The 15,487-nt window shown below is 54.8% G+C and overlaps 1 protein-coding gene across 2 annotated transcripts; it reads right to left on the reverse strand.

The window, feature by feature from the left end:
• Positions 1 to 3,233: 3,233 nt before the first annotated feature.
• Positions 3,234 to 11,260, reverse strand: LOC121094021 (glutamine synthetase). Of its 2 annotated transcripts, none has more exons than XM_040607112.1 (7): positions 11,104 to 11,260; positions 9,229 to 9,404; positions 8,499 to 8,660; positions 6,628 to 6,774; positions 5,596 to 5,723; positions 4,247 to 4,446; positions 3,234 to 3,967 (listed from the first exon to the last, which is right to left on the reverse strand). In XM_040607112.1, the coding sequence occupies exons 2-7, from the start codon at positions 9,392 to 9,394 to the stop codon at positions 3,646 to 3,648; spliced, it is 1,125 nt and encodes a 374-aa protein (XP_040463046.1). In that variant the 5' UTR covers positions 9,395 to 9,404; positions 11,104 to 11,260; the 3' UTR covers positions 3,234 to 3,645. The 2 variants fall into 2 exon arrangements, with proteins under 2 accessions (XP_040463046.1, XP_040463045.1); XM_040607111.1 differs by lacking the exon at positions 11,104 to 11,260 and adding an exon at positions 10,951 to 11,091.
• Between the last annotated feature and the right edge of the window lie 4,227 nt (positions 11,261 to 15,487).

Genomic DNA, 15,487 nt, shown 5'->3' on the forward strand with positions numbered 1-15,487 from the left:
AGCACCTGCCTGGGGGAGGGTGATCACCTACATGCCAGCTGGGTGTCAGTGGAGCGAAGCTCTGTCTAGGAGAGCCACGCAGGGCAGTGGGGGGCCAGGACCAAGCACCCCTGGCCTAACGTCTCCCTAACTCTTCTCCTGACATGTTGGGTGCTGCGGCACGGTGCCTGTCATCCTTTCAGTTGTGGCTGCATTTCAACAGCATCGAATTGCTGGTAATGAGCCGTATTTCTCTAGGAGCTGAGAGCCTTTGAGATCAAAGATGCTCTTATACAAACCAAAATATGATCACTGGCCTTTAAAGGCCAGAATAAGCTTCTGAGGGGAAAAAATTCAATTTTCTGTAGATCTAATTTGAAACCATTGTAATACTCATTAAGATGGACAGACCCAGGCAGATTGTGGAGGCTGGAAGACAGGGAGGGGAAAAAAGAAGTTATTATTGACAATTTAGTTTAGGTCTTTATTCTACCCAGAGCTCTCTACTTCTGGCCAGCAGCTTTGAGTAATGCTATTGTTAGCACCAGAACTGTAATTCTAATGTCCTTTTTATAACTGGCTTAAAAAAAAAAAAATCCTGAAGGACTTGACTGAATTTGAAGTAATGGAATTTATAGTGATAAAAAGAGATCTGAAGACTGAGAAGCCTGCAAGCTCCCATGCTGTCACTCCCTATCACGGGGTGGTTGTGATGCTCACCTACCCGGTGTGTCCTCCTCTGCAGTGCCTTCCTGGGGTGCTCGGTGGTGGGAGATGAAGGAAGGGACACAGTGGGTGTCTGGTCCTTGTGCCAGAGCCACTTGTCCATCTGCTTGGTCACAGCTCCGGGGACAACTGTCCTGAGGGGTAATGCACCCCTTGGTAGCACCCAGCTCCATGCGTCCAGCTGAGCGGTGGGATGGGTATGCAAAAGAGCCCAAAGCGGGATTTATTTGCCACTATCCATGAGGGCTTATGTGGAAATGCAAAATTTGGTAAAGGTGAACACATCCATCCAGAGGACGCCGGGTGGTCCTGGGGGGCAGGTAGGGACGGTCAGCGCCTGAGACAAAAAAAAAAAAAAAAAAAAAAAAAAAAAAAGGAGCTTCTCTTGAAGAGCTTCCCGGCCTCGTCCCCCCAACCCTTTCTTAGGAACACGGCTCTTGCCGGCCGCCCCGCGGAGCCGCGGGTAGCGGGGCAGCTCGCTGCGGTTCGGGGCTGCGCCTGCGGAGGGCAGCAGGGACCCGCCGAGCGGCTGCGGAGCGCGGCAGCATCCAGCCCCCCCCCCGCCCCGCTCCTTCGGGAAAGCCTTCGGGAAAGGCCTGGGAAACGGTTTCCCACCTTGCAGCGGCCCCAGCAGCCCCGTCCGGGGGGTTCATTCCAGCTGGGGGGTCCCCGTGCCGCTCCCACCCATGGTGGTCCAGCAGGGAGCTCCAGGCGATGCTGAGCGCATCTCAGCTGGGCACTGTCCAACCCTTGGATGGGGTTGGGGGCACCGCCCCACCCCCCCCCACCCCCCCACCCCCCGGCCTCAAGCCTCAGCCTGAGGGCTGGCTCCATCCCCAGTGCCTGCTCCGCTGGCTGAACCCAACAACCCACCTTCGACATCTGCAAACGCAGCAAAATTCTGAGAACATCTCTTGTGGGAACTTGCCGGTGTCCTTTCCCCTCTGCCGCAGGCCCTGTGGGTAGGAACCACTCCTGCTTTAGGAAATTAAAAAAACCCTGACATATAGTTTCTGGCCCATTTTGACCTCAAAGAGTACAAACAAGAAGATCTGTGTTTGGCAAAAGATAGCATGAAACTGTCCAAGCATGCAACTGCTCCAGCCACGTGGGGACCAGCAAGCAGCATCCCCAGTGAACAGTGGCCAGGGCTGATCCCAGCTTGGGGAAAAGTCCTCTGTCAGAGGGGAATCGCAGGGTGAGACCCAGGAACAGGTACAAAGTGTTCAGCTGTACCACGGTGCTGTGTCTGACCAAAGACATTTGCATGTTGGCAATGCAAATTCATGTGATTCCCCAAATTTAGCAAGGACTGTACAGCACAGTATGATGAAAGCTGAAGTACTTTAAGCCACTGGTACAGTCAGGGAAACAAACATGAATCTTTCTGTTCCAGATTTAGCTCTTTATTGATTTTCCAGCTGCATCCATCAGTCACTGTCCCAGTGCTCAAATTACCCATTAAAGACATCATAGAAATGAGAAGAAAACAAGACAGCCTTGTGGTTTTGATGAAAAACATTAAACATCCCAAACAGCAATTTCTGGAAAGAAAATTTATGCTTCTTAGGGTGGGGACCGGATTACATTTATGCTTGAGCAGCTCAGAGACACTGCGGGCTCCTGGCTGCTTGTGGTTCAGGGCATGGCCACCTCCCTCCCCAGCTCCTGCTACTCCCACTCCCTGCAGCACCGTGACCTACAGGAGGGACTCAGGGTCCTCTATTTTGGCTTGTCAACTGCATTAGATTAAAAAATACATAAACCCAGTTTCATAATCCTCATGACTGCACTGGAGCGAACATGACATCCCCTGTCCATTCATGCTGTTGCTTCCCCTTGCCTACAGGTAACCCTTCTGTTGGTGACTGCCACCATGGGACATGACCTGCCTGTTCAGGGTGTCACTGGGACCAGAGCTGTCCCCATGCTTCCATCCAGCTCCTCCCCACAGCTGCAGCATGGAGGGACCCCAAGAGCCTGGCTGTTGGAGATGCGTTTGACACCCCATCTACAGGGGAACATCCTATGTCACAGTTTGACTTTGAACAAAATCTACGACCCCCCCACCTTGTAGAGTTTCCCACCCAAGGAACTGCACCACATCCCTCTGATGCAGCAAGGCATCGCCTGGGGTGCAGCACGGGGGTGTCCCAGGCTCCCCTCTCTCACCCAAAGATGTACCTGGAGGGGAGCTGCTGCTCGCTGTGCCCAGCACTGTGCCACCTTTGCTGACTCAGCAGCACACACCCTGTGTAAACGCCCGCCAGCTGCTGCCCCAGCCACTGTTTGCTCAGCTCGGCCACTCTGTTTGTCTTTCGGGGGATCACGATGGAAGGAGATGATGGCCTTTCGGCTGCCGGCAAATGGGGCAAGGCAGCCCCAGGCACCTGTCCCAAGGATCCTCCAGCATCTCAGCTCCTCCAGCCCCTGTGCAGGCTGCTCAGTAGCTGCAATTCATCAGCAAGACCCAAATTAAATCCTCCACAGAGCTCTAGGAGCTACAGAAAAATGCACCCGCTGCCGCATAACTTGGCTGCCACGCAGCCAGGAAAATTATTTATTGTCATTTCCTTGCAACACAGATATGGAAAAAAAGCACCCGCCCTCCCCAGGTGCAAACAGCAGCAGCTGCAGCTTCCATGTAGGGATCTATGTACATCACAGTGTAAAGTCCATCAGGAAAAAAATTCAATCCAAGTTTTAAAAAAAACTCCCCATGAACAATCTAAAACCAGGAACCAGAAAAAAAAGTGGTTGAGAAAATAGGTTGGGCACCTCCCTCTTACTATAAAATATATATATTTCTAAGGCGACGTTTCACAAGACCAGAAGCGAGGTTCCTAAAGAGTCTGAGCTTGCAGCCGAGGACACCGCACAGGCACAAATCCCACGTGAGAAGCTAGTGTGGAAATGAAAACCTCCACCCACCCCGCAGCCTCAGTGGTCAGCATAGTCCTTGGTCTCCACCCCGGTCTCATTGAGCACCGTTGTCCTCATGATGGCCTCGGTGACTGCGTAGGGGTCGCAGTTGGCTGCCGGCCGCCGATCCTCAAAGTAGCCGTAGCCATCTTGGCCGACCTGACGTGGGATGCGGATGCTGGCACCTCTGTTGGCCACACCGGCAGAGAACTCGAAGATGTTGGATGTCTCGTGGTGGCCGGTGAGCCGCCGGGAGTTGTCCCTGCCGCCTCGCGGGTCGTAGACGCAGATGTGGTAGTCGTGCCGCTTGCTCAGCTTCTCAATGGCAGCTTCAATGTATCTGTGGGAGAGGAGAATGGGGTGGGGTTTGTCAGTAGGTCCATTTGCAGGGGGGGGTCCCATGGCCAGGAAGGCTGTCACCCCTTCCTTCTGTCCAGGGATGAGGACAGCCCAAGGGACACTCTCATATGACCAGCTGTTTTTAAAATAAAATGAGCTGGGACAGCCTCAGCCCTGACTGGCACAGGTACAGAGACACATGCACTATGGGGACGTGCCACATGGCCAAGGACACCCCAAAGCTCGTGGGTACCTTCCAGGTAACTCCCCCAGCACTCACTTGAGACCCCCTTCCCTCCGCATCTCCTCGGTGCTGTAGTTGGTGTGACACCCGGCGCCGTTCCAGTTGCCAGTCATGGGTTTGGGGTCCAGAGTAGCCACAACCCCAAAGTCCTCGCAGACACGGTGGAGAATGAACCGAGCCATCCAGAGGTGATCCCCCATCTCAATGCCTTCGCACGGTCCCACCTGGAATTCCCACTGGAAGGGGCCAGCAGATGCGCTGGTGAGGGTGGGCAGGTTTGTGCCTCCCCAGCCATCACACCCCTGCCACCACCTCCAGCGAGGGCTGCCAGCCTGGGCGACGGCTGAGCTTTACCCCTTGGGAATCAGCAACAGGGATGGGGAGTATGAAGTTAAGCAACAGGACAGCTTTGGCACACAAAAGAAATGGGAATAAACCGCTCATGACTAAACTGAGCAAATCAGAGGGGTTTTAATCAAAACGGAGGGAAATAAGCACCACGCCTGCCTTCCAGGCTGGGGCTGGGGCTGCTGGCATGCAGGATCCCCAACCCACACTGCAAACAGGGCAGGGGACTATGGAGGAGCCTGTTAGCCTTTCCCGGTGCTGCTCCCTCCCCAGCTGGAGCCAGGGTTGCGCCACCCACGGTGACTAAGCAGAGGGTGACACATTTACGGCTGCTGGCATGGCATGGCCTGGCCTGGCCGAGCCCAGGATGCAGAAGGCAGCCAAGAAGGACCCTGAAAAAGTCAGGGCAAACAGCAGGGTTGTTAAAAGTCCTGCCTCAGCTACACTGCAGATAAGCCCCCCACTTATCGCTGCCACATCAGCAGCAGGAGAGTCAGCGACTCACAGGCTGCAGGGCCAAATTACCATCGGCCAGTCTGGCCACCCACTAATGCAATCAGGGACTCCCTCCGGCTGACTCCTAAATAAATCCAAGCCTCCCAGCTCCCAGGATAGAGGAGCAGGACGCAGACACCCACTGCTCCACATGCTGCTCCCACAGCCCATCCTGGCTCGTGCCGTCCCCTACATCCCTGCTCTGAGGGAGAAGGGAAGTGCAGGGGAGCACCCAGCTCTGCACGGGCTGCCAGGGACTCAGGCTGAGCTCTGCAAGGAGCTCACCTGCAGTTTGGCTCAGCTGCGGTTTCGCTTGCCTGCCCCAAAAAGCAAGGATTTGCACGCCAGGGCGGGTTAGGAGAAAAAAAATCAAACTTGTACATTTTCATCCTAGCAGTGCACCTGCTCCCACCTAGACAAAACTGATGCGGGGAGTGGATTTAGCATCCCAGCGGAGCTGGGAGTTGCTGGGTTATTCCAGCCTCACGATAACTCGTATCCATCACTGGAAACAGGAGCTGCATGGTGCCATCCACACGTACCTGGGAAGGCATCACCTCTGCATTGGTGCCACAGATCTTCACCCCCGCGTAGAGACATGCCTTGTAGTGGGACTCCACAATATCACGCCCGTACACCTTATCTGCTCCAACCCCACAGTAATAGGGGCCTGGAAAGGAAAGAGGAGTCACCACCATGTAAAGCTTTTGGGAGCAACAGCAGTGCAGCGAAATCCCACCACTCCCAGGTACCAGCCGTCATCTGCAGTGGATTTGTGGGGAGTAAATGGTGTTGCCCTCCACGATGCATGGAGCCACCGACCCCTTCTCCAGGATCAGCAGCATGAGCAGCTCATCTGTGCAACCTCAGCCTTATCTAGGCAGGTAAACAGGACTTGCAATGCATCAACTGGGAGGCGGCCAGGAGATAACAAAAGCTTGGCTCAGTTTGCCCCCGGCACCTTGCTGACCCTCTGAGCACATCAAGTGTCCAAGATGGTTCTGACAACAGCCGACATTGTTCATGGCTGGAAAATGCAGCTCCCTGTCGTTGTATATGGCTCTTCCTCATTCAAGTAGGTCAGACAAAGATCTTCTGGGGGAAGATCTTTGCCTGGGGGAAGGGAGATGTTGAAAGCAGCCAGTCCCCACAAAAGACTGATTAAGTCAGGTTGGGAAACCCCTGGCCCTCTCCCAGGAGGCAACTGAGGCGCTGGGGCTTGCTTGCTGCTGCATGAGGGCAAGATGTGCCAGCCCTTTCCCAAACAGCCACAGGGAGGAGGTTTTCCTAGCCGAGATCTCCAGCCCTTGCCAAACAAGTCATGCAGCTGAGTTGTTTGTGCAACTGGGGTCCGGCAGGAGCGGCACTGCTGGCCAGCTCACGTGAGCCACGGGCCACCCGGCACTCTGGGCAAACAGCTCCTGACTTCGTGCTGGCTCTTGCCGGGTGTCAGCCTTGACGGGAAAGCTGTGCCTGAGGTTAGGGACAGGATGCCTGCTGCTGGGCAGCGCTCCCACGCAGCCGGGTGGGAGCCGAGGGGGGCATTTGGGTTGGGGAAGGGAGGGAGGACTTACCCTGCGGGCCGGGGAAGCCGTTGTCAGGCCAGCCGTAGGGGTGGCCATTGATGCCCAGCAGCGTGTACTCCTGCTCCATCCCAAACCAGGGGTGGCTGTCCTTAACCAAGTCCATGACTTTCTTGCACGTGTGTCTCAGGTTGGTCTCTGGGAGCAGAGAGGTCTGGGTTAGACCTATGCCATGGGCAGGCACCCACCACACTGCTCCATCCCACTCAGAGGTTGAGACTCCACCACTGCCAAGTGCTTCCCACAAAAGCCTTAAGGAAACTGGTGAGTGAATCCCCCCTCCCTGCAACACTCCTTGCTCACAGGTTTCCTCCTCACAGAGACAGCCCATCACTACAGCATCAGGCCACAGACCAAGAGGGCTTAATTAGCCTACTCCCCAAAACACTGCCAATGGTCCAGGAACATCCTCCTCTTAGACACTGAGAGACCAGGAGCCATACTGCAGCCCTGTCCTACTGGCCTCAGGTAGATCTGGGAACAGGTACCGTACATCTCCCATCATGACTTCACACCCATCCTCTTTCTACCAGCTTAATTATCCTTATCTTTCCCCAACTCCATGGTTTAGGTTAGCACCCAGGCTGGCTGGCCCTGCCTTGGTCCTTCGTGGTGCTCAGGGCAACCAGGGCTTTGCCAGGGAGACACAGATACCAGAGAACCATCCTGACATGGGACAACATGCCAGGCAAGGGGAACGAGAGCTTGGATTGAAACAGCAGGGGAAAAGAAGGCTGAAAAACTGTTGCTGCAGAGACAGGCAGTCTCCAAGCTGCAATTCTGCCTTTAAATAACAATAAAATACCCCAGAGCAGCTACAATATACGCCCAGAGCACGGGGCTGGAGAAGAGTGGTGACATCTCCCTAGCACTGATGGGAGAAGGGGGGAAGGCAATTCCCCCCCAGAGCCCACACAGCACCTTAACACCCACAGAGACCCACTGTGGGAAGAGCTGGAGGGTGCACCCCCCTCATCTGCAGGGCTCAGGGCTGAGCTCTCTGCCCCGGCTCCAGGCCCAGGAGCTCTCTTGCCAAATTGCTCCGACAGAGGAGCTGCCGGGCAGCAATCTCAACCCAGATGCTTCGCCCGTGGCCAAAAGGCATGACCCCATTTGAAAAGGAGCCAGCCCTGTCTTTCACCATAGCTGCCCACAGCCTCTCCACTCCCAGGCAGATGTGTGCATCATCCCGCAGATAATCTCCCTTCCCCCACACACCCAGTGGGGACACTGGCCCCGCTTTACTGGTAAATAACCGGCTATTTGCCGGCAAATAACCCCTCTGGGAGCCCCTCGGCATGTCCCTGCAAACCGGCTTCCCTTCCTCCAACTCAGGCTTTATCAGGCAGACAGGACATTACCGGGACTGCAGGCTTCTGCCTGTGTGATAAGACCAAGAGGCAGCACGCTCTGGGGCTGCTTGGAAAAGGTCACTCTGAGCCACCCCACGCCGCCCCAGCACCTTCTCCCTCCTTTTCTGCAGCTGCCCGTTAACAACGAGAGTGGCCACGAACCCAGCACATTAAAACCCCTGCAGCTTCCAGCCCCCCACCCCCTAATCCCCCCGGGGGCTGGGTGCACTGGGGCTTAAAAGCCAGGTGACGCCTTGGGCGTGCTGGAGCTGGTGAGCGCCCCGAGCTCCACATCTCGCTGTTCTTCTCACCCTGCGCTGCTAAAACAGGTTCCAGCAAACAATCGCCGCCACCAGAGCTTGAATTTCAGAGCCTCAGGCCAAGTGCTCAGTGCTGAGAGCTGCTCCCCAATGCCAGTGGTCCAGAACGAGCAGCCCCCTGGAGACATGCCACCCTAAATAATAAGTGGGTGACCCTTGGGAGCTGGGGGTGCTCGCTGGAGGTGCTCACCTGCAGGTTTCCTATTGTACTTCAGCACCTCACAGAGCACCAGCTTGTTGGGGTCCAGGCAAAAAGGGTCCCTGAACATGCGGACAGGCACCAGGAACATGTCGCTGTTGGAGCCCTCTGCCTGCGCCGTGCTGGAGCCATCGAAATTCCACTCCGGGACATCTGTGATACAGGAGGGGGACAGAGGTGGGAGCAACTTTGGGAAAAGGTATCTCACGTATGGATTGTGCCAAGTGCTGGAGGCTTAGACCCGGGATGGAGAGCCCAGAGGGCACAGAGTGCCGTGGGATGACAGCCTCAAAGGATTTCTTGCACAACCCTGGAGCCCCGTGGTGCTCACCAAGCATCAGTGTGTTCACCCCCCCAGTACCACTGGGGCAGGATCAGCCCTGCCACTTCACCTCCCTCCAGCAAACCCCATCCGGATGCCGACATGCCTCCATGCCTGTTTGCCTGGTGGAAAGGGGTGAGGATCTCATCCTCCCCTTCCACCCAGCACTAATGACAGAGATTGCAGGTTAAGCAAACCGCAGAGACACAGGCCGGATATTTACCCTGTTGCTTGGTATCACCCCACGAGATAACTGCAGCGGGTATCACCAGCACCACGCAACCAGCAAGAGCAAGTGCCAACTTCCACTGCACAAAGCACCCCATAGCTCTTCCCTGGTGATGTCGGGGCCCTCCACCATCCACCCCCCTCACCCAGAGGGATAAGCAGCAGTGTTACCTTCAATGCTCTTGGGTTCCTTATCAAGGGTCCTGCTTTTGCAGCGCACACCCTCGCCGCTGCCATCGATCCAGACGTAGGTGACCTGCACCAACCCATCCTGGGGCAGCCTCATGTACTGCTCCCGCACCAGTTTGTTCAGCCTGGAGCTGTGCGACACCGACATGGTGATGGCCCTGCGAAAGCGTGCCAGGTGAGTGTGGCATCAGCCCCAGCCCATATTCCCCCTTCTCATTTATTTTAAAAAGCAACATCATCCCCCCACCCTTCCAAAATAAGTCACCCTCTAACCTCCCCCCCGGTTGCCCCCTTCCCAAGCCGAGTGTCCCCTGGCGGGGCTCGAACCCGCGCCCCCGTCGCTCACCGGCCCCAGCGCTGCCCGCGCCCGCGCCCGCCGGGCTTTATAGGCGGCCGCCGGCGCGGGGAGGCTCCGCCCCGAGGCGGGCACGATCCCGCCCCACCCCCCGGTACCGAGTGAAAGCGCTCAGTGCGATTTTTCTTTCTTACTTATTAAAATATTACTTATTAAAAACAACAACTTTCATATTGTTAAAATATCACTTTGTGAATAAATAACAAGTTACAGGCTGATTAACTAGTTATTTATTAAAAAAAGAACAAGCATTACTCATTGAAAATATTATTTACTCCCTGGCTGCATGTGCCCTCCCCCCGGCTCTGTTTTAGTAGGGATGCCCGGAGCGGGTGCTGTGCCCCCCAGCCCTGCCGGGGTGCAGAGCCGAGGGGTGTGCTCCCCCCGGGCACCCCCAGCCTGGCTGGGACAATGCCATGCCTGGGGACAGAGCAGGGTGTGCCTGGCTGGCCCTGGGGACACGGGCAACCAGATCGTGCGATGGGGGCAACCAGGTGCCTGGCAGCCCAACCACCACCCCTGTGCCCCCCATCCTGCCCTGGGCACCCCACGGAGGCAGGGCTGCCTTTGCTTTCCAGGGAAAACACCGAAATCACCCACCCCAGCCCCTCGCATCTATAAATCCTTGAGCTCAAGTACAATTTCCTTTACACTTTTAAGCACCAGAGTGTAGCTAAGCACCTTCAAAACCCCAAACTACCCCCACACAGCCATGGCTCTGATCTGGTTTATGGGCACCTAAAAAAAAAAAATAATCTAAGCCAACAGGTGTGAATTTCAGTCGGTTATTTCCATATAGCAGCAATTTCCAGCTATTGAGCTGAACCCAAATCTCAATTAGATTCATTAAAAGGGCTGCTGCCTTTTCTGTTTATGGAAAACAATACTGCGTTACAGAGTTCACATTTGTTAGAGCAGACAGATCCAAAACGTGCCAGCGCAAACAGCCGGCGCCTCTCCAGTGTTATCTCAAATACTCCGGTATATTTTTTTTTCTGGGAGGAGGGTAGGATTTCAAACAACCCCCCCCCAGCAAACCCAGCCAGGTGAGCTCACCGTGACTCTCCAACCTCTGTTTTTAAGCAGTTTTTCAATGTTAGAAGAGGAGAAAAGGCTTTAAAGCATGATGGGGCTCCAAGGCAGTTTGGGGTTTTGCTAATTACCCCAGCCTTTAAGGGAGACAAATGCTTGCGGCTGCATGACTCACCCCCAGGAATGTTTTTTCTGTTAAACAGTAAAACATTTGCGCCAAAGCAGCTAAAAAAAATCCCTTAACAGTTGTTGCCCTCACCGAGGACACCTCCTCGCTGGCACAGACCCACAAACTGCCCCCCATCACATCTCCTCACCAGGCACCGACTCCGGACCCTCAGCTCTGTCGTTCTTCTGAAGGTGTTTTGGTCTGGAGGCAGATAGAGAGCCGAGAAGGAATCTGAAAGCATCTGCGATTGCATGAGAACCAGGAAATGAGATTGGCAGAGAGGGAAGCAAAACTTAATTACCAATTTTGGTCCCAGATGGTGACATCAGTGGCTGCAGGCAGCCCAGACGTCACCCACCCCACTGCCCATGGGCACTGCCTCCAGCAGAGCTTGTGCAAAGGAGGTTGGCACCCAGGGATGTGCCCGAGGTTCTGCAGAGCAGCAGCAGTGGCAGAGCCGCGTGAGCCTCCTTTGTGTCACTCATGTCCTTGATGCTGCCCAGGTGACGTGCAGGGTCTCCTGAAGCTGAAACTGGGGCGCATCTCAAAAGCGGCCACCTCCCTTTCTGGGGTATTTTAGGGCCACTTCCACAAATGTTGTTGCAAAGCTCAGCATTTCCTCATTCCTGTTTGGAAATCATCCTAAGCAGGGCAGCAGTGCAGGAGGAAACGTACCCCTGGGTGTGCAACCCAGCAGCAGCATTTCCTGGAGGCATTGCAACATGCAGCCAAGCCAGCACGAGTGAGAGAGGAGTCAGTGGCTTGGCCGGGTCCCTCAGCCCTGTGAACCCATCTCCATCCTGCCTGGGGAGCTGGAGCCCATGGGACCAGCCTCAGGGCTGGCAAAGCAGGAGCTGATGCTGAGCTTTCACGAAAAGCAAGGAGGATGGAGATGGACATGCATCCCTTGGGAAGTATCCCCAGCCCAGGGAGAGGCGAGCCACCTTTCCGGAGCCCGATGCGTTGCATCCTTCATGGCAGACTGCAGGACCAGCAACCAGTGTGTTCATGTGAGATGCCATGGTTCAGCCAAAACCCCACACCTCCCCGAGTCAGCTGTGTGTGGGAGAACCTTGTTTTATCCCCAAAGAAAGCCCCAGCTTCCCTCCTGGATATGCCATGCCCAGCTGCTTGGAAACACCCCAAAGCATGAGTGAGCTCCAAACCATGGAGGGACAAAGCAAAGTTCGGGCTGTGCTAATGCTCACTAGTAATCTGGACTGGGGAGCAGAGCTCCTCTTTGAACAGCTGGAATCACTGAGCACCAAAATACCCAAATGGGGAAGACAGAATAAACACCGATAATCCCTCACCTGGTCAAAGCCCACCCAGCCCCGGGAGGGCAAACACCATGTGTTTATGGCTGTTTGGGGGCAGTAGGGATGACACCAACCTGAAGGCGCATGGCCACGGTCCCACCCCTGCCCAAACACTGCAACAGAAGCAGCTCAATTGATGCCGAATTATTTCATGTCAAAAGGGATTTTAGGAAGCAGAAAAAAAGTATTTCTGCCATACGGTGTAGGGCACCTGCTTATTCAGTTTTTCTTGGGATCAAGTCTTACCTCACCACAGTCTAATTTCAGCCATTTCTACGGCATCAACTCTACATTACGCTAATAATGCCAAAAGCAATTCACACCTGGATCCTTACCTCTCCTGAACAATATTTTATGCCCCAAGCAAACCCACACTCTTTGCAATCAGTGGGTTCCCGCCTGCTCCCCTCTGCGCCAGGTACAGTAAATATTAACCACCACGAGGCACCCGACTCAGGGAATCAGTGACTGGCCCAAGGTCAGGTGGCCGGAGGGGCTGGAGGCAGGAAGGGAGCAGGGTTGTCCTTGTAGAAGTAAAAGGTCACAGATCAAATCTCCAAGGGACTTTGCTGAAGACCATTCAGAGCTGTGGCATGGCACAGAAGCGTTTCTTGAGACAAAGGACAGCAGGAAGAGAAGCTGATTCCACCTTATTGCTACAGACCAACCATCGCCTCTGCCGCTGTGGTTGAGATGCCATCCCGGTACCCACAGGGATAGCCTGGCATCTGCAGGCGATGCTGTGGGACACGGTGGGGCTGTTCTCTTTCCCAACACCTTTTTTTGGGTGATGGCCATCGAGCTGCAGCCAGCGAAGCCCGGAGAGCTCTCCTGCGGAACGCTGGCCAAGGCCTAAATATTTTCCGTTTTTATCTCTCTGACTTTGAGACTTTATCAGCCCAAGTGTTTTTCAGCCTTGCCAAAATACACCGAAGATATTATTTAAGCCTTTGCTTTAACAGTAGCAATAAAAGCCTTAGCAAGTTTTCCAAGTTGAAAAACGTCAGTAACACAGTATGCTTTACCAAGAAGGAGTTAAACATGGACTGACTTACCTCCTGGCATGACTTTTAACCCCTTCGCCACAGCTACAAGCTGGTGCTACAGCAGGGCAGGGGATTGGGGCTGGGGACCCTGCAGCCTTGGCTGTCAGACCCCTCCCCATGGCTGCCCAGAAGGGATCATCCCTGGGCACAGCTGAAAGCAGAGTACTGGGATGGAGAGTTTGGGTTTTACTCTAAATTATCCTCCAGGATTCAAGCTGCTGCTCAGAACTGAGGGGGTTTCACCCAGGTTGTTAAACCCCAAAACCATCTCCCAGAGCCCCAGGGGAAAGCATGTTCTCTTCTCAGGTTTAGGACCAAACAATCTGTCAGGTTTTTTCTTCTACCCAAACTGTTTGATGGGGAGATTAGAGGGAAGGCAAAGAGCAGGGTCAGCGCGGGGGAGCCCAGCACAAACACCATAAAGGGATTAGCGAGGCTGTGGGGGGAGAGTGGGTGGGAATTTTCCTGTGTGCACCGCTGGGGAAGAGGCATTTTCTCTAGCCAAGAAAATGCGAGGGGGATGCTGTGAAGAAAGGCCAGCGGGAGGGTGTCCATGGCCCAGCCAGTCTGCAGGGATGCTGCTGGGATGCAGCAGGAGGTGGCCAAGGTGGGTCAGATCACTGCTGAAGGGTTTGGCAGGGACCACCCAGCACCCTGTTTGGGGAGGCTGTGCTGACATTTCCCTGTCCCCACACTCACTTCTACATTTTTCCTACAGAACAGCTGAACTGACAGTTTCCCTTTACAGTTAAAACACATTTAAGCAACAACAAATCTCCTTATGTCTACATGTTTGCACCCAAACCACTTTCTCTTCATTCAAGCAGTACTGCTATACCTTCTTCTGTACATATGCACACACGTATAGATATGTATACACATAAAGAATTGTCTGTCATCAAGCAACGTGCCTGGGAACACACAATCCCAACTCAAACAGTACTTTGGCAGCCATCAAAGCGCACAGCACCAACCTGCATCCCTCCTGTAAAGCCGGGATCCTCCCACTCAGACTCATCCCACCCATTTCCCCCCACGCACACTGGCAAAGCCAGCGGCAGGAGACCCCAGCCACGCACCACTCGCTCCTACCCCAAGGGAAGCCCAGGAGACCCCAACCATTATTTTTTTTCCTTTATCCCCTTGGGACAGCTTCAATCCACTGGTGGCTCCAGATCCACCAGAGCCAGCCCCATCCAGGCAGGGGAAGCCCACGGCAGGGAGTCTCCCTGGGCTTGGTGGGGGCTTCAAACCCTGCTCTGAGCCAGGTGAGGAGGAATTTCAAGCAGGTCCCTGCTGTTCATGCACACGCAAGGGGGTATTTGGCCTGGGGTAGTGTAGCTGCCTCTCCGCCTTCATAGCGCATGATCAGGCACTCATCCTGGAGCAGCTCAATGTCAATGTGGCAAAGCTTTGTCCCTTCTTCCGCGTGCCACCCAGGCTGGTTTTGGCAGCTCCTTGCTGGGCTGGTTTGGTTTGGGAGGATGCCCTCCCATGCTCACAGCGCCCCTGGGGCAGCTGCTGTGGAAGAGAGGTCTCCTCTTGGCAATGGGGAGGTAACACTTTGCAACATCTACAGACTTTGAGGGATGAGGAACTTGCTCAAGGTCACAGAGAAACCCCATTGCGAGGCCAGCGATCCCCATCCAGCCTCGCGGGTCTGGTGTGAGCTGCCAGTAACAGCCCAAGCTCCTCGCAGCACAGACGGTGCATTAGGCTCTGTTTGCAGGAAGCTATTACAAATTATTTTGGAGGTTCTGTTCAGCTTCAGGGACGTGTGTGCATTTGTAGGGCAATGTTGCTCTCAGCAAGCAGCAGACAGGGCTCACAGAGCAGGGGCACAGGGCGTGGGCTGCCCTGAGCATCCTCACGCCACCCCCGAGCATGCCCACCCCTCCAGCCCACAGACAGAACAAACCCCAGGTATAAACCCCAAGCAGTTTCCTCCTGCAAAGTTTTTGTTTGAATTTATGTTTTAATCATCTGGTAGTCACTTCAGGCTATAGGAAAGAAACCGGGGGGGGAAAAAAGGAGGCATACAGCACATTCACAACCTTGGGAAGCCAAAGTGGAAGGGGCCGATGTCCAGCCGAGGAGCTACAATTTGCAGATTGATGGTGTAGGAAAAGCAGCAGAGGGTGGCTCAGCATGAGTAGGAGCACAAAACCCGTTAGATGGGTGAACAGCCGGGCTAAATTTCACCCAAGCCTTCCCCTGGGTCACCCACAGCCCAGAGCCAGGGAGGAAAGCTGCCGGGAGCAGCCACAGAGCACAGCTGCCCCAGCTCGCCGGGGAACAGGCGGTGGGGCCGGGGTGCCTG

Source organism: Falco naumanni, chromosome 9, assembly GCF_017639655.2.
Source record: "Falco naumanni isolate bFalNau1 chromosome 9, bFalNau1.pat, whole genome shotgun sequence".
Lineage (NCBI taxonomy): Eukaryota > Metazoa > Chordata > Aves > Falconiformes > Falconidae > Falco > Falco naumanni.